This window comes from Glandiceps talaboti, chromosome 3 (assembly GCF_964340395.1).
Source record: "Glandiceps talaboti chromosome 3, keGlaTala1.1, whole genome shotgun sequence".
Taxonomy (NCBI): domain Eukaryota; kingdom Metazoa; phylum Hemichordata; class Enteropneusta; family Spengelidae; genus Glandiceps; species Glandiceps talaboti.
The window spans coordinates 15,185,977-15,207,107 of NC_135551.1; the positions used below are offsets into that span (position 1 = coordinate 15,185,977).

General features: G+C 35.9%; 2 protein-coding genes across 2 annotated transcripts; both read left to right on the top strand.

Moving 5' to 3' along the window:
* The first annotated feature begins 660 nt into the window (after nt 1-660).
* LOC144432661 (cytochrome P450 1B1-like) lies at nt 661-9,284 on the top strand. The gene is made up of 5 exons (XM_078120926.1): nt 661-1,051; nt 2,171-2,446; nt 5,053-5,235; nt 5,437-5,697; nt 6,396-9,284. Exons 1-5 carry the CDS (start codon nt 868-870, stop codon nt 7,001-7,003), a joined length of 1,512 nt encoding a protein of 503 aa, XP_077977052.1. The 5' UTR covers nt 661-867; the 3' UTR covers nt 7,004-9,284.
* Nucleotides 9,285-15,305: 6,021 nt separating this feature from the next.
* LOC144433106 (steroid 17-alpha-hydroxylase/17,20 lyase-like) lies at nt 15,306-20,161 on the top strand. The gene is made up of 4 exons (XM_078121415.1): nt 15,306-15,507; nt 16,630-16,812; nt 18,544-18,804; nt 19,563-20,161. The coding sequence occupies exons 1-4, from the start codon at nt 15,306-15,308 to the stop codon at nt 20,159-20,161; spliced, it is 1,245 nt and encodes a 414-aa protein (XP_077977541.1).
* Nucleotides 20,162-21,131: the final 970 nt, after the last annotated feature.

Sequence of the window (21,131 nt, forward strand, 5' to 3'; positions counted from 1 at the left end):
GTTCCTTCAATCTGACATTTCTTGTGTATAGTAATAAATCATTTTCCATACATTCAACCCAGGAGATATGATACCTGTAGTGAACTTGGTAATCCTCGGACAATATTTGATCATTTGGTTATTTGATACTTACTAGTTTGTATATTTTAAAGTAAGTTTTAATATTTTATTCCCCATTCCAACTCATTGTCTGCCTTTTTCGCCAATATATTCTCTACAAAGACAACGTCGCTCGTCCTCTGATTCCCATCTTCTTTGTTTTACCTAGATATATACAAAGACTATATCAGCCACACATAATGGAACAATCTTCCCTTCAATTTCCGCCGATCCAAGTCTCTGCAAGGTTTCTATATTGCTGCATCAGACCTAGGTCTTAACTGCAACCCTTTATTTATAGGGCAATTATCTTACTACATGTATACACAACCACCCTCATATCTATTATTAGCAACTCCACAGGAAACGTTTGCATCTAACATTCAAACTGGGTTTAGGATTGTACCTAACTTAATTTCATGTGACCTTTGAAACTGTTTCTGATTTTAAAATAGGTTGACAAATTTCCACATGCAAAGTAGAGGAGATAGGTTACGTATTAGCTACGTAGATCAAATGACCTTTGTCCTGATTTGGAATACAGATGATGAAATGTGATATTTCGCTGTGCACCAGTGCTTGCTACCACTAGTAGACAGTGCTGTGAATGACCGGAGTGTAGACATTTCGCTGTATTGTTCGTGTAGATTCGAGACTGTGAAACCCTCATACTCCATAGTTTGACTCGGAATTGGTGTTGCGCAATCTTGCCATTAGTTTGGAGCGTTAAGTAGCATTGCCCCGAACGTGAAATCTGAAAAGGTAGCCATGTTAACTGAGGTCGCGTTGATAGCTTTCTCGATCATTCTCATACTTTTCACTTGGATGAGAAAAAGGCCGAACCTACCCGAAACCTACCCGAAAGGTCCGGCAGGATTGCCAGTGATTGGTAATTTACTACAACTTGGATCTCAACCACACTTGAAGCTCACTGAATGGAGTCGACAGTACGGTAAAGACAACATACATGTAGATATCCTTTAACCTAACAAACAAAACCTGTCAAAATGGGGTCAAACACATATAAACACACCACTTTCACTGACTCATGAATTTTGTCAGGTATCAAATATGTATCACTATCAACATATTGTACATAGTATGACGATTTGGAAATATGAAATAAACAACTCGTGAATCTATACCCTTAGCATATGTATTAAGAAATCAAGGGTATTATTCTTTATTCACATGTAAATAAGTCGTTCCGTGACCTTTATCTGAACCAGCTGTTTGCAAAATATGCAAATATGCAACCGCAATGTGAACCCAAACCAAACAATACTAGGCTAAAGGCGTATCATACGAAGGATCGGAATTGGAAGTAACATAAATTGAGCCCAAACTTAGGATAAATATATTTGTGTGTCATATTCAGACCAAGTGTAAATTACATAAGGAAGATTGGTTAAACATACACTACACGAAAGGTCTAATTTACCCACTATTACCCAACCTTTACCCTACCTGTGACCCATCTAGCCTCCATCTCTGTCCACGGTAGTAAGAAACACAGAACCACTTTTGACTGTCTACATCCCCCAGGGGAGAGATCACCGTGCTTAAATTAAGTCACAGATGGAACTTCCTCTCATACTCGCCCCTTTTGCACATCCTCTGTTCAAGCTTTACCCGGGTGGAAAGACATTGTCAAATATGACTTTTCTTATAGTGATATGAGCCTTGTTCTTAAAAAGTACCTAATTGGATCATATTGGCTGAGCTGAAGGCCACAATTCAACTCTCCCAATGATTAGATTTGGACACTCCTGACATATAGTCGGGAGCGAGGTCAACATCTCCAGATTATCCCAATTTTACCAAACTGTTCCCGTTTTACACCTGTGAGACCTACTCCTCTCCTCACACCACAGCTAACTATTAATTCATTACATTGGTTGCCAGTAACAATTTGATATGGGTTTGTATTCTTGAGATATCAATTATTAAACTCTTAAAATCTGAATTTACGTTTTGACATATTATGTAATACCCCTAGATTCTGTCATCATAGAATTGATTCATTGACTGGATTTCTCATCTATTCAGATTTAACATTTATTCATTTTAGGACCTGTGTACAGTTTAAACCTGTACAAAACACGTGTAGTGGTCTTGAATTCTTACAAGGCGTTGTCTGAAGCTATGGTTGACAGAAAAACAGATTTTGCAGGTCGTCCACGTGATTTCATAAGCTGGGAAATTTGGACTGGCTATAAAGATGTTGTATTTATGGATTACAGTGAATTTTGGAAAATGTTACGGAAGAGTGCACACATCGCTTTGCGTGCAGGCGGTAAAGAGAAATGGAGTGAGGTTATAACAATAGAAGTAGACAAGCTTATTGGTAAGACTATATGCTAACTTTCATTGTGTACTTAATAATAGTCACGTGGTTATTTGAGGTTTATCTTGTAACGTAATTTTCATTGAAAACCGAAATTTTCAATCCCTTTTTTAAAGGAGAAGAAGCAGAAGATGAATAATAATAACAACAACAACAACAACAGCAGCAGCAACAACAACAACATACAGGCATTTTTAAAATTATGCAAAACATTACCAAACTTATTTAATATGCAACAACAAATTGTACTATCATATTATCAAACTGTGTTACTAAAGGGGAATGCCATGCGTGGAAATAGAAATAAATTTTGTTAACACTTGAGTTCTGGAGAGACGTTTCTTATTAAATAGTCCTGACTCCTAAGTGCTTATTACTTTTAGACAAATATTTGTGAATATTCAGTTTTCATATATATGTCTCCATCAGTGGACCCCCATGAGAACTATGGTGGTGATATATAGTTTCGAATTTGTGGGGTTTTTTCTTCCGTAAGGAAGAGATATATTTATGGGTGGAAGTCTGTGTGTGTGTCTGTCTGTCTGTCTGTGTCATCGTTTTCTCCATAACGGCTTGCTCAATTCAAACGAAATTTTGAAGACGTATTCCGTAGGGTAATGGCAAGACTTGATTAGGTTTTGGTAAAATTCCCCTGAATATTAATGAGCAATTTACGTAATTAATTATTTTCGGTAATTAGGCAAATTCATTATAACTTGGTACACACATTTGCGATACCAAAGTGCACCTGTCCTGAAAATCTTACTAATGTAGCTTTTAGTTTTAATAAGATATTGGCATATTTTCGGTACATTGTACACAGGATTGTCATGGACATTAAAGGATGCCCTCAACGGTCGTTGTTGTGCAAGTGAGTTTTTAGCACAGCATCTGCACTCAAACACTGAGTCCATCATTTGGTAAGTACTCGTACATATTATTTTCTAGTGTTACTTGCAACTACATGTAAGATGAATGACTTCAATGTTTGAACGTTACAAATCAAATCAATCGCCATTTTCATCCACAGTGCAAGGTCACACACATACTTACAACGGTACATGTACATACGGTACAGCCTTATGTCATGATGGACGCCATTTTCTTTAATCAATCGAGAACGAATAGATTACTTTCCATGTAATATTACAACACGAAGCCTTGTCATTATGCCAAATATATAGGTTGTGTTGTTATTGTGCCAAAAACATAGGTTATGAATATGTATGTATGTATGTATGTATGTATGTATGTATGTATGTATGTATGTATGTAAAAAGGAAAACATAGTTTCTCGTCAGGAAATGTTGTCTAAAGTGGTGCGACGATATGATTATTTTTTTTACATTCTCAACAAATGTTAATCAATCTACTTATCATTGCAGTTACTATTCTTTATATTTAGTACTTTACAACAAGTGTGTATGTTGGGCATGTCATGGGCTAGTTCATGATTAGTTCTGCAGTTGTCTTCATTGAAGTGGCAATTAATGTAGGAAGAGTTACTTTTGTGTTTTCCCTTTCGTCTGCAGATTGGATTGGCTTACGGAACTGAAGAAAAAAAAAGAGGAAAGAGGGTACTTAAGTGATGGGCGCTGACCAGAAACATTTTTTTTTTCATTTAAATCTCTTTCTACGATGAGTGCTATGCTACAACGTTCTATAAAGCTTCACGTTACATGTTGTGGTTGGCCAGGAGACCACTAATAGCAATGGGCAAATAGCAATCAATGTGAAAAAATAACTTATTGCATAATATATGTTCTGTTGTATTCCAACAATACATTGCCTGTAGGAATGACAATCTCAAAACATTGTCCTTACGGAAACCATTCAGTTTAAATCTGGTTTGTTAATTGTATAAAATCTATTACCAAATGTTTATGAACATTAATGTATGCTGTGGACTGGCATTCCCTTTAGAATGAGTACCAATTATAGGATGCAAATTTGTAGTGCTTATAACCAGATTGCGAATATTAGTCTTGCCTCTATTGACACTCACAATATTGTCCTAGAGATTACCTAGCAGCAACTGTCAGTATCCGGACTAGATAAACTATGGTTCGTGACACCTCAGAAAGTGACCCTACAAGAATTTAGAACGACTGAAATCATTCCATAGTCTTGTTTAATCTTCTCCACATAGGTTTGGTGTTTAGATCTTAGTCAATTTGGTCGATGTGAGGCAGTTTCTACAGAGCCCAGTTTCGGCGCCTAGCTACTATTACAATACCATTTCAGCAAGAGAGAGAGCCAACATGTCCTATCCTGATAATTCAATCCCAGTCACATGAGCCTTGTAAAGTAACTCACTCTTATGACACCGTAGGCAATATATGTTGCTGGGCCAGTGTAGCCTAAAGATAGAACTTGGACAGAACGGGAGAACCTTGTCAGTAAACACAATGGTATGATAGAGCGCATGAACATCGCTCTGTCATGTTATGACACCCCTTTTTTTCTTCATTTTACACATAATGTGAACAATTTAAGACATAAAATACATTAATTATTAATGCAAAGTAATTACATTGCTTGACGCGTCAGCTGTCAGCTGCAGATTTCTGATAACTTTCCTCTCATTTCCCTTTATCGATTTCAAGCTAAGCTCTTAGAAAGAGGACGCTCAGCTATTGACCCCCATTTGCCATTGGTTTTGGTTGCCTTTAATACTATATCTGAAATCGTTCAAAGGCAGACCTATGAAGAAGATGATAAAGAATTTATTGACTTTATTGAGGCGAATAGAGAGCTGTCTTGCTATCTTGTTAAGGCTTCTCTCGTGGGTAAGTCAATGGATTTATAGTCCTTCAGTGTATGTGTTACCTTATCGTTTATACTAAGAGAATGTAGAGAAATAACCGTCACATTTCCTGTTTTATTTCATCTATATCTCTTTGAAGAGTTGAAATCTAATGTGCCAATGTTGCGTTCAGGTGAACTGTACTATAGTTTATAGACTAAGTTTCATTTTAATAAATCTTCAGATTTTATCAGATGGTTAAAGCCTTTCTTCAAGTCACTACTAGATAGATTCCAGCAATTATCAGACACTCGATCTATACGTATGGAAGGCAGACTACGTGCACGTAAAGAACAATTTAACACTGCGAACCTACCACGTGATGCGATTGATGCCCTGTTACTGGCACAAGACGACTACCGGAATAATCTCAAAGCTAGCAATTCAGCAGAAAACTTTGATGATACAAATGTTCTTCAAACTTTGTTGGATTATTTTGGTGCGGGTAAGTCCAAAATAATGTTAGATACAAACCGCTTCATGGTCGTTTGGTCATGCTCCTTGACCTTGGCTTAGATGTGCTACATTTAAATCCGCAAGTAGAGCACCAAGAAATCATACTTAAACAACTCAGTGATGATAACACTGTCAACTATTCTTTGAATACACACACACACACACATATATATATATATATATATATATATATATATATATATATATATAGTTTTATACTGAACGTGAAATTTGATGGTTTGCTGCAAACAGTGCCTTCTGCAACTGCTGTAGTTTGACCTGAAATACTTTGACCTTAATCTTGACCTCAGCCTCCAAGGGCAAAAGTAAAATGCTCATTAACTAGAGATAGTGGGGTTAAGGAATGGAAGCTTTCAATTCGCATCCTACGCTTTGACCTTGACCTGCAACGTCTGGGTTGAATGACAGATTTCTCAATAACTTCGAAAGTTCTATAACCAGCAGTAAGGTTTCGGATAATGTAATTAACCTATGACATGGGCGTTCAAGGTCAATAAACATTTTTTCCATACAGCATTGCTATTTGTATTGTCATGACCTTGCAAGCTATTTGTAGGGCAGTATTTTATACCCCAATTAACAGGACGTTGGTGTTCGCAGCTATGTATTCGAATACAGAAGATTTATTTTAACAATGTTTTTTTTAAAAAATGTCATTTTTTACAGGATCTGAAACTGTCGTCTTTTCTACAGAGTGGTTTTTGGTACGTATGATGTTACATCCTGAAATACAGAAGAAAATCCACCAAGAAATAGATGACGTCGTTGGCGCTGATCGTCGCCCAGTGTATGCTGATCACGACAATTTACCTTACCTAAAGGCTGCCATGTATGAAACTATGCGTTTACATTCAATAGTTCCTCTCAGTGTATTTCATCGCACACTGGTCACCACATCAGTCAATGGATGTCAAATTCCTGATGACACCATCATCATCCCAAATCATTGGGCTGTAGATCACGATCCAGATGTTTTCAAAGATCCGTATGTTTTCAGACCAGAGCGATTTATTGATTCTACAACAGGTAGATGTGCACCTTTTAATGAGATGAACTTTGCACCATTTGGTATGGGCAAACGTTCATGCCTTGGTGAAATGCTTGCAAGAATGGAGTATTTCCTGATTGCTGTTAATTTAATGCACCAGTTAGAAGTAAAAGTGTCTCCGAGTCATGGTATACTTTTCACAGAAGGCGTGCTTGGTTTGGGTTATGGTCCTAAGCCTTTCAAAATGCGTGTAAGAAGAAGAAACAGTCATAACTATAGTATTTAGGGATTTGACTGTTCATATATAATTAACTTTGATCTGGCAACATTGATGCCAATAACCTTTGCTGCTGTGTCCTGTATAACTAATGTATATGTGATTTAGTAATTATAAAGTATAACTTCAAGTGTTGCTTATGAGTTCATACGAAAATTTTTGTTCACTTTATATTACAACATATATTAGGGTATCGACATGTATTGAGCTCAAATGGGATGTTCAATCTATTTGCCAGCGCACCTCTCGGGTTGAGATCTAATCTCTCCCCATTGGTATCGATTCTTCATCGTTATAGTTTTCTTTGCCTCTGCCTTTATCGAAATTCCAACTTCTAAATTCTGTTTATACCACAATTTTCAAAACAATTTTGGTCAAATAACATAATCTGGTAGGCAAGTGAGTAAATATTCAAAATTCAAAAGATGTATGTAAATACCCCTGGCAACATGACCACGCCCATAGCAACAGCCAAATGATCATATATATTACAGAGATAACAACAGGGATTAATAGATAAGTGAACAAACATTCAAAAATTGTATGTAAATGTACCTAGCAACAACACCACGTCCATAGTAACAGCCGAATGATTATGAATATTGTAAGGATAATAGGGATTAATGGACAAATGAATAAAAATTTCAAAAATGTATGCAAATGCACCTAGCAACAAGACCACGCCCATAGAAACAGAAAATATGTCTAGCAACATGATCACGCCCAAAACAACAGCCAAATTATCGCATTTACAAAGATAACTACAGGGTTGGATAGACATTCAGACATTCATGGAACAGCATGTCAGTAAACATTTTTAAAAACCGTACAGTTGTGCTACAACACCATTGGCGCTATTTTTTTCAAAAGCAAACAAAAAAACGTAATGCTAAGAAATTGCTTCCTTGACAGTAGTGGACTCACTTGATAATACATATAAACTAAAAGGTTAACAATACCTGTATGTTTTTACTGTTTTCTGTCAATGAAAATCTGAAATACAAAGACTGGAGAAATGCATGCATATAAGAATATGTTCACCAGTAAAAATGACTAAAGCAACCTTTCAGCTTTGGTATTCCCTTTTAGTAAAATTGGTGTTGGATATTGGAATTGTAGTTTGTGTTCAATTTTAAATGTCATTATCGAAAATGTGACCCTACCTACCTGTCTGTATCAATGTAACCTATACAGTTTAAAGATACGACACTGCTGCTTGATATAGTCAACACATACTGGGACATAAGGGGCGATCCCACAATGTCGCACTAGCTCAAAGGCAAATGTAGATTTTCATATTATTGATTCATTTGCATGTTTAATTAACCTATAAATGGCTATATCCTGTATGATAGATCACAAATTGTACATCCCACCAATGTATCGGGGAACAGAAGTCTCTAGGATTGAGTTTTTTGTCCTTATGAAATACAATTCAATTTATTTTCAGTTGTTAATGCTTCATTGTCATACACGAATTTGTGCTATATATTATCAATAATGTTTCAGGTTTCATATAATTTTACACATATATATGCTGATGATAAAGTATATAGCGAGCCGTACAGAAGACATTCAATTTTCAGGTGTAATTTAGAATAATTGATACATCATTGGTAAAGTTTTTAATACGTTATTGTTTTAAAATGTTACCACATTATCGCTGGGAGTTAGTACTCCCAAAGCAAGGTGTACGGCGCCGAAATGGGCTATTTAATCTCGAAAACAGTCAAGTGTTATACTAAAAGCCATAAAAAGCACTCTGAAGCAGCTGGAAATGTAAAAGTTCCAAGTTTTATTTATATGTTGTGTTACCATCCAGAAATGTCACATTTGGAATGTTGGCATGTTTTACCTAACTCAACGTAAAATTCACATTTATACTACCTACTCACAAACAGGAGCTAACATCAGCATGATCAAATAATATTTTGATTTTTTTCTTTTTACTATAATCCCGTACTAATTACATTTATCGCTAGATAACAAATGTCAAGTGTTTTGATTAAACAACATAGATTAGTTCATGTAAACAAGATAACTTGTTGATTACCGAATTCAAATTAATACTTAATTTTCCAATGGCTTGATCAACATTTGTCTTACACGTTAACAATTTACATATGGCATGATTTTAAAATCTTAATCCTAAATATTGTGGTGGAAGGTTCACTGTGTCTTTTAGAACAATTAATCTAGGTGAGAGATCATTTAATTATAACTAGTTCTGTTTACAAAGATGGCATCACCTTAATGTCAAGGTGACAATTAGAACTTATATGTTAGGGACTTGGAGAAATAAAGAATATTCTTAGATTTAGTTTACAACTCAACTGTTGATGTGCGGTGTCTCTCTCTCTCTGTCTGAGTGTAAGAGTGTACGTGTATGTGACGATACCAGTGTAGCTAATTTCTAACTTAGACAAGCTCGTGGATCCTGGTACCCAAGAAAGACAGTTAGAGTGGAGAATCGTTTATGAAACGCTACCCCTTGAACATAACAGTTGTTACGTAACCAGAATGCCACTACATGTACACTGTACCATGGAAGTATAACGTACGTGGGTTATACTTCCATGACTGTACAAAGTGCAAAGGCATTTTGACTTCATTTTTAGAGTTCATCACGAAAATTATCCAAATTATATCCAGAATGGAAAGAATTTAGACTCTTAAATCTAATTGCACGTGAATTTGATTCTGATTCTACTGCTAACTTGCACATAAGCTGGAAAGGCATACGTGGCACTGAGTGTTGGTCATCCGGGTCCTTCAACTATTATGTAGGCGGACTTGGAATACAGTGAAGTATGACACAGGTGTCCCAGTATTTTACCATTAGTCTTGTGCTTTTTACGTGGTCTTATTTTAGTACTACGTCATCAAGTGGCCGAGTTAACCAGTATCTTTAGTTTCGTGCAGTTCTTGACCATATACATTTATATCGTTGAATAACATTCCCCAAAACGTACATCCTGGACATTGTTAACTAAAAACCATGTTAGCCGAGGTCGCACTGGTAGTTTGCTCGATCGCTCTCATACTATTTACTTGGATGTCAAACAGACCTAAATTACCTAAAACCTACCCTAAAGGTCCACCTGGTTGGCCAGTGATCGGTAACATACTACAACTCGGATCACAACCACACTTGCAGCTGACTGAATGGAGTCGACAGTATGGTAAGGACCGTTAATTTCAAACATATAAATTCCTGTCCTTCACAACTACCTCACATATTCATAAACCGTATCTCTTTATTTTGAATTAATGTCATAACTAGGCAAAGCCCATAAGTAAATTTCACAGAAAAAATGTAGCCATGGCTAGTACACATTGTGTGTAATAGTATACCTGTGCCGTTAAAATATCCACCATGCAAGTTTAGTGCTAGTTTTCTGACGATGCCTTGCTCTCTTGGACCACCCAGCGTATTGTTTAAGACCTAGTGAAGCCGTGTTGTTTACGTAACGTGAAGGCTGTTATCGGCACTAGCGTCCTTGATCATTGACCATGACATAACTATTCAATGGGTGGAAAACAGCTCCCATTGACAATCTAATCGAAACGAAAATTTTCTAATATTTCTGTACTTATCGAACATACAGAGATCGGACGAGAATGGCTTCAAGAGTTCCCCATAATATTCTCTCAAGATGTTCAGATGTAGCATGTGTCGTAACAGTACATTCGATCTATGACCATTCAAAATCTTCGCGAAAGTAGACACACAAATTCGTTAGAGCAGAACGTTTTGTTGGATAACCATCCCTCTTGAAAACTATGTGTACACGCACTTTATTCCATTTGTTACTGCATTCATTACCATCCACACAGTGACATGAAGTTGTTTCATCTTCTTTCAAAGCACGGCCCATGTTCACTGAAGCCGGCCGTACTGTGGTGTATTGCGTATTGTCTCTGGCCATTTTTGTTTGAGTTTTTGATGGAAAGACATGTCTTACGCTTATTTGTGAATATATTTGACCTGGGAGCGTGAAGTGTTGACTTACTTTGCTGTGTCCATCCACTTTGGACATGTGATTGGCATGACACAGTAATTGTTTTGGTAGACAAAACAATGGAAACAAAAAAAAGCAACATTAAAATTAGCGTTGCGTTTTTTTACTTTGATATGATTGCGACAGTATGTACATGTGATGTATCCGACACAATGAAAACGAACTCCCAGCAACATGGAAATCAAAACATACAATCAGACTACTCGCATACGCATTGTTTCGAAAAAAATTGCTATCATATATACTGAAACTATTTTATGAAGCTAACTTGCTTTCTTGAAAACATCATTTCAAATTATTTTACATGTATATGTTTTCCTATTTTTCGTTTTGATCATGGCTAAACCGGTGTCGTGAAGAACCCCGGCCCCGGTAACATTTACCGGCTTTCACTGTCTAATTTTTACGCGTGGTTTCAACTGCCGTCACCCACTACATACCTCAGTTAATATCACTCGGAAATGTGTGTAGGGTGATCGTTTCACTGTGGGTGCTGCCGACAAAACACCAAGGAACCATTGCTGCCGGATGACTGAACTGGTACACCACCTATGTACAGTTACAGATTATACTACATGGCATGGCAAGCGTAACTAGTAATTCATAAGTAAACATTACACAAAGGCTTAGAAGGCTTTTGTAACACATGGGACCTCGACACCTTTCGTGAGCTGGCTGAGGTGCCGAAGTTAGTCGAAGCACAGGGGATTAAGGGGGCAAGTATTTTTGCGACTTTCCTGCCAATGCGCATAATATTTAGAGGTATGATTGCAATTTCATTTATTTGTATGGCAAAATAAACATAACAATGAAAAGAATTATCAACCTTTGCATGTACACTTTATTAAAGAAAGTCAACACTATGTAGTTGTTGGTTTTAAAAACATCATAGCCATTCGATTAATATTGTTCATTTGCAACCAGCCAACTTATCATAGACCCTCCACCAACGTTGGTCTTTGGATACATGTTTTGTTGACATGTTGTCGAACATCGCGATTTCTCAATTTAACTCGATGATTTACAAATGTTACTGTACCAACAAAGATAGGAAATAAAAGTAGTTATTCTTTTTAGAGCATGTACAAAAATTCAATCATCGACAATAAAAATGTCAAAAACCGCATTTCTACAACCCCGACATTTAACTGCGCTAATACATCAGAGTCCGTATTGCGTACTGTGCGTCAAAGTTTCAAATAGTGTAACAATTTTTAGGGGTACACTGATGCCTTGGTACTCGTTACAATGTTACGATAATCGTGCCAACAGGCCTACTGTTACAATATTGACGATGTTATGTCACCTACTAGACGACAGGAGTACCTATACCGTAGCGCGTGGAGAATGCACATAGTATATGGAAGGCACATGCGTAGTCACAGCGCCGCAATGCAACCTGTGAGAACCATCAATTATTGATTGGAATTTTTTATCGCATAGTATATACGACGAGCATGCGTAGTAGTCATTGAGCCGCTACGCGAGCTATGGTATTAAATTAAATTAAAATAAACCCATTAGCAATCAACACCAGGTTAAAATCAAGTAAATCAGAATTAGACTTTTTATCAGTGTAAATGTGTCATAAAATAAACTACACTTCTAATCACTTTAACGAAAAAATGTACGTCTGGTTTTCGATATAGATACATGCGGTGTAATACTATAAATAGCAATCCTATCATTGTTCACTCATGATACACGATTTTCGGTTTTTAAGCAATATATTAAGCATGCTTATATATTAAGTTGGTTCATACGTTGATGATAACAAAGTGTAAGTGCTAGACAAACCTTTTTGCTTTGTAATTTCAAATTTCATTTGCATAATGAATGAAATTTGTGACTAGGCAATATCTTATACTTATTCTTAGATATTCACATCACATACACCACATCGATATATCATAAATGTCTGCCACAAGTCCATCACAGTATAGATCTTTTGCACATTACCTGTTTGTGACATTCATAGTGACCATAAATGTGCATATCACCTAGTTTGTAAATTTCATTTATTAAAGGACGTTTAATTACCCAAACCAGATATAATTATAAAGAACATACATGCTTTTTTGTAATCAGTGTGTATACCAGATTAATATAAAATTGTACACCCACACTTGTCGTTGCCTATTAGCTGAAAATTAACGATAATAATGCAAATGACTCATTGAAATGAAAAGCATAACACTGCATTTTGTTATCATCAACTAACATATCAAATTATTTGAAACTCGAAGCTTGCGTTATTAAGATAATGCACATTTACAAAAACTGTTAATTACACAAAGTGAATCATTAAATTACGGACAAGTTAGGTTTATTGTTAATGTTCGTTCCAAATCTTTGAATGACAGAGCTTATATTCTTCATTGTAGTTATTGTCTAATTAATGACAATTATTAATTCTACACATTGCTAATTAGATTTAAAAAGCTACATAGGGAAATGTTATGTGATACTGTGGCTTTGTTATCATCAATGTATGTACCAAATTATGTAAAATTTATTTGAGGCTCGTATAATTACCGAAAAATAATTAATTATGCAAATTACTCATGATTTAAAAGCTCATCAAAAGGATTTATACATCAAATTCACTCTTTTACCATTAATGTAGGTATGAAATTATATGAAATTTGAGGAACGCACTATTAAGATATTGCCTAAGTAGCAACATACTTCTTTACACAAAAACAGCATAGTCATGCATGTTTCTCAAAACCTAATATTGTCTAGCAACTACCCTAAAGAAGATGCGCATCAAAATCAAAATTTGAACTGAGCAACCCAATTTTTGAGAAAATGATGACATAGACAGACATAGACAAATCTATACAGACAGACAGACAGACAGACAGACAGACAGACTGACATACACTTACACACAGAGACATCACCATACTGTAACTATACCCTTCCCTTACAAAAGGTAAAATATACACACATCATATCAAGAGGTATCTGCTTTATATAGTATGAACATCATACAACGAAGTATACACCTCGTCTATACTACATTTTGCACATGAAATAAAGCTATATGCACATCATATAAAGATATGTATATATTACATGAGGTTATTACCCGATATCACCTCTCTATTCCTTGTATCGCTCTGAGTTTTGTTTCTGTACAATGGCGACTTGTGTCATGTTGCAGAAATGGCACGAATGGTGACATGGTTAACAACGAGGTGATATCAGGTAACAACCAATTTATTATATACGTATGCCCAGGAATTCTAACAGTATACACGAATAAGAAGAGTCTGATATGAACTTCGTGCATTGTGTAACTGTACTGACAGTGTCAACTGCTTGGGTGAAAATGTTTAAATGATCGTCAATTTTTATCAGATTTCGGAGTAAATTTGTAATAATTATTTTGAGATATGAACTTGGTAGCAATGTTGATTCTCTAGAAGTTTCCGACAATGCTTTGACATGTATTAATAAAACGAGATATTTGAGCGCAATTGTGAAATTCTGTAGTAGTAGTAGTAGTAGTAGTAGTAGTAGTAGTAGTAGTAGTAGTAGTAGTAGTAGTAGTACGTTAGTGTGATACAGTGAAGCACACACATAGTCATGTGGAGTACAGTCGCATTAGAGATACCATTGCAAATTGCACGAACCAGTACAGAGAAATGTAATTTGTAATTTAATATAAAATAGTATCATTCGGATACAGATATTTTCCTATTGTGATTGATGCATGCATTTGTGGCCATATGCAATGACATCGATGGAGAAGATCGGCCACCATTTGGCTTGTTTATGTTTGGAATCACCAAGTTTTGTCCAATCAGAAAGGCGTTTCCTCAGAATATATGAACGAATATCATGATGTTTAATGTCTAATATCAGAAGTGATATTTCCCATTAAACGTGTTCAAGGACATTTGATCTGGGCATAGGTATATGATAAAGTTCTGTTCACATTTATCACATAAAGATACATGTACAACTCATATAAAGATGTGTACACAGACATCATACAATTAACGAAGTGGTCAATGTGTTGTTTAGTCATGGACTATCAAAACCAACTGTGACTTTCCATAGATATGGCAAGGGATAAGGATAACTATTTCTGCATATGAAAATATAAAGTTATATAGTTAGTTAAAAGGTAGGCACCTAGCTTGGAACATAGTAAATGCGGTCATGCTAAAAGTGCCCATTTTTCGTATCATTTATTGTCTATAGGGGCCGTGTACAGTTTGAACCTCTTCAAAACGCGTGTTGTGGTCTTGAATTCTTACAAGGTGTTATCTGAAGCTATGGTTGATGAAAAGGCGGACTTTGCCGGTCGTCCACGTGATTTCCTAACCTGGAAGATGTGGAATGGGTGTAAAGAAGTCATCTTTATGGATTACAGTGAACTTTGGAATGTTTTGAGGAAGAGTACACACACTGCTTTGCGTGTTGGCGGTAAAGCGAGGTGGAGTGAGGTCATTACAATGGAAGTAGACAAGCTTATAGGTAAGACATATTTCCAACATAGGGGCTGGAATTCGAAGGGGTACAGAGCGAGATCGGTGGTAACTTCGATCGTGTGGTACGTTTACTATGGTCGCTGCATAGTGTTCACCAATCGTATTTTGGGGTATTTTCAACTCGCTGTAACTTCCACCAAGGTTCATCATTTTAGATAATATAAAAGCGAAAATCTCAACTGTGATATTTCTTCCTCCTTGCTACAAGTTCTAGAATCAATTATTGATAGGTATACTGATTTTTTTCTACGATTTCGTGAAGCACATTTGACCGTCAGATTAAAGATGTGTGGCAAATCGACTATATCTTTATATTTGTATTTATAGAATTCATGATAACAAATTATATGCAATAGTTTTGATAGTAATACGTCTTTTGCGTAATTAATGACTTTTCATATTTACCAATATCCAAGAATGCAACCTTCAAATTTCATATATTTTTGGTACATCATACATCAAACATAATACAGCACACGTGTAATATAATGCTTGTTGATGTAGGTTTTAGTTTCAAGGAGTAATTTCCATTATTAATATTTCCAGTTATTGCATTTTGAACTTTGAATCTTTTAGATCAGTGTCTTTCCAAAAATATTCTTATAAAGACATGCATTACCTTCTAAATTCATGAATTTTTTTGGAACATTTACTTCGTGAGTTTATGGTAAAACAACACCTGTCAGTTATTTTACCTTGAACACAAGGTCGCGTCTGGAACTTCAACATTGATGTATACAAAATATGGCCGTCGTTTTGCCATAAACGTCAAGGACACGAAAATATGTACGTGTATATAAACTGTGTAGTGTTTGATATGTGTGCCAGATTTGGTTGAAATTGAGTGATGGTTGTCTTGAGATATTTCTGTCCACTGACGGACGCAGGTATGGAAGAGCGCATAGTGGGACATAAGTCATTTCTATATCCACCATTCAGGCGTTGCCACATGGGGCTAATAACTAACAGCCGATATACAAATTTATCAGCAGATTTTCAGAACTTTCAAATTATGTAATTTTAGCTATATGCATACTATACTACCAGAATTTGCAAGATTAGTTAGTGTCTTATCTCTGATATTTTTTCTGGTACCCCTGACTCACAGAAAAGCTCAAAGAGAGAGGAAGCTCTGATTTCGATCCCCATGTGCCATTGAGTTTGATTGCATTCAATACGATATCTCAACTAGTTCAAGGGCAGACCTATAATGAAGACGACCACGAATTCCTTGACTTTATAGAGTCGAACGTAGAGTCGTTTCGCTATTTTGCAGAAGCCTCTCCCGTTGGTAAGTTATCTGTGGTTTTTTCCTTTATATGCTACCTTATTTATAATAACAAGTAGTTGATGAAACTTTCACTTAAGAGAAACAAAGAACCTGCTGGGCTTTTGGCTATATATTTGACTTACTCTAAGATGGTGGTCCTTTCATGTGTATATGGTTGTTCGCCAAAAGGAGCCCGCAAAATGTAAAATACACCAAACCTCCGATACAGAAATAAATTAAAAGAACTGAACAAAATTCCCGAAAGCATAGCCCTGTTGAAAGGCACGTGGTTTACTAGATATGCATGCACACAATGCTTAATATGTTGTTATTTGTCAAATACCGTTTCATATCTTGTTGCGAGAGGTCATTTTACTGTTAAAACGACGAATAGTTATCAAAATACTATACGTTTATACTGTAGAGTCTAATATCAGATGGCCTCTGATGACTGCTATGCATTTGTTGACAATTCAGCCTTAACTTCATCATCCAATCAACGGTGCACTTTAGTCATCATGTTACATTTACTATTTGCGTATTACTCAAATTCTTCTTCAAATAAATATTGAGTCTGCGTCAATACATTTTGCATTCAAAATGTTGTGTATAGCTGGATTTGTAGTTGCCTGTGAGATTTATTTACAAGGGGATTGCAATGACCACATGATACAAGTGAAAGATATGGCTGTTGGTGGAAAATAGCTTTTTATATATGCAAGACACTCTACCAATCAGAATGCAAGGTTAATGAGTGACTTTGCGTAATGAACAATTTTCAAGATTTAGGCGATATGTTAACATTATACACTTCAAATTCCATGTAATTTAGTGTATTCATCAATCATAACAGAGTGCACGTCCAACAAAGCTTGTTGATGTAGGTATAAGTTGTAGTGTGTCATTTGCATAATTAATGAGTTTCGATAAGTTTGCTGTATCTTTAAGAATTTAAGCTTCATATTTCGTAAAATTTGGTATATCAATTAATAAAGATAAAGTGCAAGTGTGTGATACAGTTTACTGATTTTGCATTTACGTATTGTTTGTAATAATTAGACTGCTTGTAATAATTAGGCTGCTTGTAATAATTAGCCTATCCTTTCATAATGCACACTACAATGTCGTTAAACTTTGGTTCCTTTATTATTGATAATAGTGCACCTGTTTGATATAAATAATTTGCTGATTCAGTTTTGATTTGTAAGCAGTTATGTGTATAGCAAATAATAAATGATATTATTAATTAGGCAATATCTAAAAAGATTGCAAGTGTACAAAATTGCATATAGTTCATATACAGATAATGACAAAGTAAACGTGTCCTTTTAAGATTGCTGGTGTAGCTGATTTGTCATGAGTAGGCGATGTTTTAAGTTTGCATTCTTCAAATTTCATATAGTTAAATTGGTAAAATTAGTTTCACATTAAATGGGTATGTCATATGATAGTTATGATATATTATATGTAGCTCAGGATTTTACACTCCAACAATTAATACATTTAGGAACAAAATCCAAATGCTGTGCCCTTACAGAAGGCATTCAATTTACATCTGGTTAAAGTCGAGTGATGCAGAGTGGGAAAAGTGATCTTTCGTGACATCAACTAAAGCAGGCAAGACACAATAATCCTCACCTAAATTTGCCCCCATTTATATGTTATTGTTATTATCAATCATTCAGAGAACAAAGCTGATGGTGTGCTATTATCGTTTTTCTCTAAATATACACCCCTGTGATCTTAATTCAGACTATGTCGGATGGCTGAAACCATTCTTTAAAGTACAACTTGATAGGTTGCAGAAAGCAGCATCCCATCGAATTAAGTATATGGAAAACAGACTGAGGGCACGTAAAGAACAGTTTAACAGTGCGAACCCCCCACGTGACGGGATTGATGTGATGTTACTGACACAAGAAAAGTATCAGAATAATCCTACAGCTGGTATTTCATCAAAGGACTTTGATGACAGAGTTGTTTTACAAAATGTGATGGACTTTTTTTCTGCAGGTGAGTTGTATCTTTTTATGATTACAGGAATGATATGGGATAACAGTTTACAAGTATACAAGATTTCGGTGTACTATCTGTATGTTTCATATTATCTTGTAAATTCATATGCTCATCAACATTAATTTGGAGTATTTTACTTATCGTCCGTTTTGAAACATTAATATACACCTAACTCATACCTTAATGCTCTAGAGTCATCGGTTACTACTGAACAGTAGTAGAATTTCGATAAAGAAAGATACTCAACACGTAGGAACGCAGAAAGAATCTGATATTCTTTATGTCAGAATCACAGTTCAGTAAGTGGCATACAATATAAATGAAACGAGTGAAAAATATACGTAAATTTATTCACATATTGTTCAAATATTGTCATAATCCCCTAAGAAGGCCATTATTGTTTGTGGACAATATGAAAAATTGTATCTCCAGGGTACTACCCATTCATATAAACCCGCTGATCCACTTAATTCCCCTTTTGTGCTGATTTATTTTGTCGTTATTCTTTTGAATAATAACTTCTATAGAAATAAGTAACTTTACGACCATTCTATTACGCGTTTTAATACATTTCCACAGAAGGCATTGGTGTCATCCGATTTACACACTCACCGAATATCTATGCCAAGTAGGGATATTTTCATCCAGATAGGCGTATCAAAGGACAACTGAACTTCCATAGAACTTATTATTCTTTGAATAGGCCATGTGACATTACAATATTTCCCTTTTTGATATTTCTGGAATTTTCACAGGCACTGAAACTATCGAATCAACCTTAAAATGGTTCTTGGTAGATATGATGTTAAATCCTGAAATACAGAAGAAAATCCACCAAGAAATCGATGAAGTCGTTAGTGTTGATCGTCGTCCAGTGTATGCTGATCACGACAATTTACCTTATCTAAAGGCTGCCATGTATGAAACTATGCGTTTGCACACAATAGTGCCTCTTAGTTTATTACATCGGACTTTGTGCACCACGTCAGTCAATGGATGTCAAATTCCTGATGACACCATCATCATCCCAAATCACTGGGCCATAGATCATGATCCAGATGTTTTCACAGATCCGTATGTTTACAGACCAGCGCGATTTATTGATCCAAACACGGGTAGATGTGTCTCTTTCAATGAGATGAATTTTACACCGTTTGGTATGGGTAGACGAGTATGTCTTGGCGAGATGCTTGCAAGAATGGAGTATTTCCTGATTGCTGCTCGTTTGCTGCATCAATTTGAAGTAAAGGTGTCTCCAAGTCATGGTAAACCTTCCACAGAGGGTATATTTAATGCAACGTACAGCCCCAAACCATTCAAGATACTTGTAGGAAACAGACATGTTAATATCTAACATTCATACGATTCTTACACCATATGTCAAGGCACCATGATTACTTAAGAATACACTTAATAAATCAAACGTCACAGGATTGTGTTTTGCCAGCCTGCTTGTTGATTCAGATTGGGTACAACTCTCATCTCGAGCTTGTTGCTAATTTTAAATTGTCAAGCATTGTCTTTTTTCTATTTTCGAAATCATAGTCTTCAATGTCATTTTTTAAAACTTAGTCATTTCTAGACATGAGTAAAATGTATGAACAATAGACTATATAATTCAAAGTAGGACCACACAGTCAAGCTGTAATATATTGTTGCGGAAAGCTTGCGGGTGTCACGCCCCCAGGTGCCTGTATTAGGCTCGTCTCATTACCTTACTGGAGAAAGTCGGAGTTTTCCCTGTATTTCAGATCTACATATCCCGTGTTTTAGTCGAAGCGCACTTTCATATGCCAGACATTTGCTGAGGGGTGAAGTCTTGGTCACATGGTCATGTAGCTATAGCAACACTCCCCCCCCCTCTCTCTCTCTCTCTCTCTCTCTCTCTTGGGTTGTGCCGTGGTCTATAGAGACGCTGGCATTTGCGAATGTGTCTGTACTCAATTTTATAGTGGATGTTCCGCCATACACAAGGTCAAATCGAACAGCTTGGTGTGACGGAGCAGGTTTTTCACGCTTATCGAAGGCTTGCTAACGCTACCACTTATTAGCTTTCGTAGGCAATCTATTCTCGTGTTTTAGGTGTTAAATATCAGAGTGTTTCGTGTACTTTCTACGAGTTCGTCACAATATTATTAAATCAGAAATGCTGTGTATTTAATTTCTTCTTCTCCGATTTGAAGCCATTTCTGAATTATTGAAATTCAAACTTTTCTTGTAAGGTTAAACTCTCTTACAGTAACTTATATATCATACAATATATACCATTTCCATTTACTTGACATCCATTTGGTAATACAGTAGTAGATAGATATAAATAAATA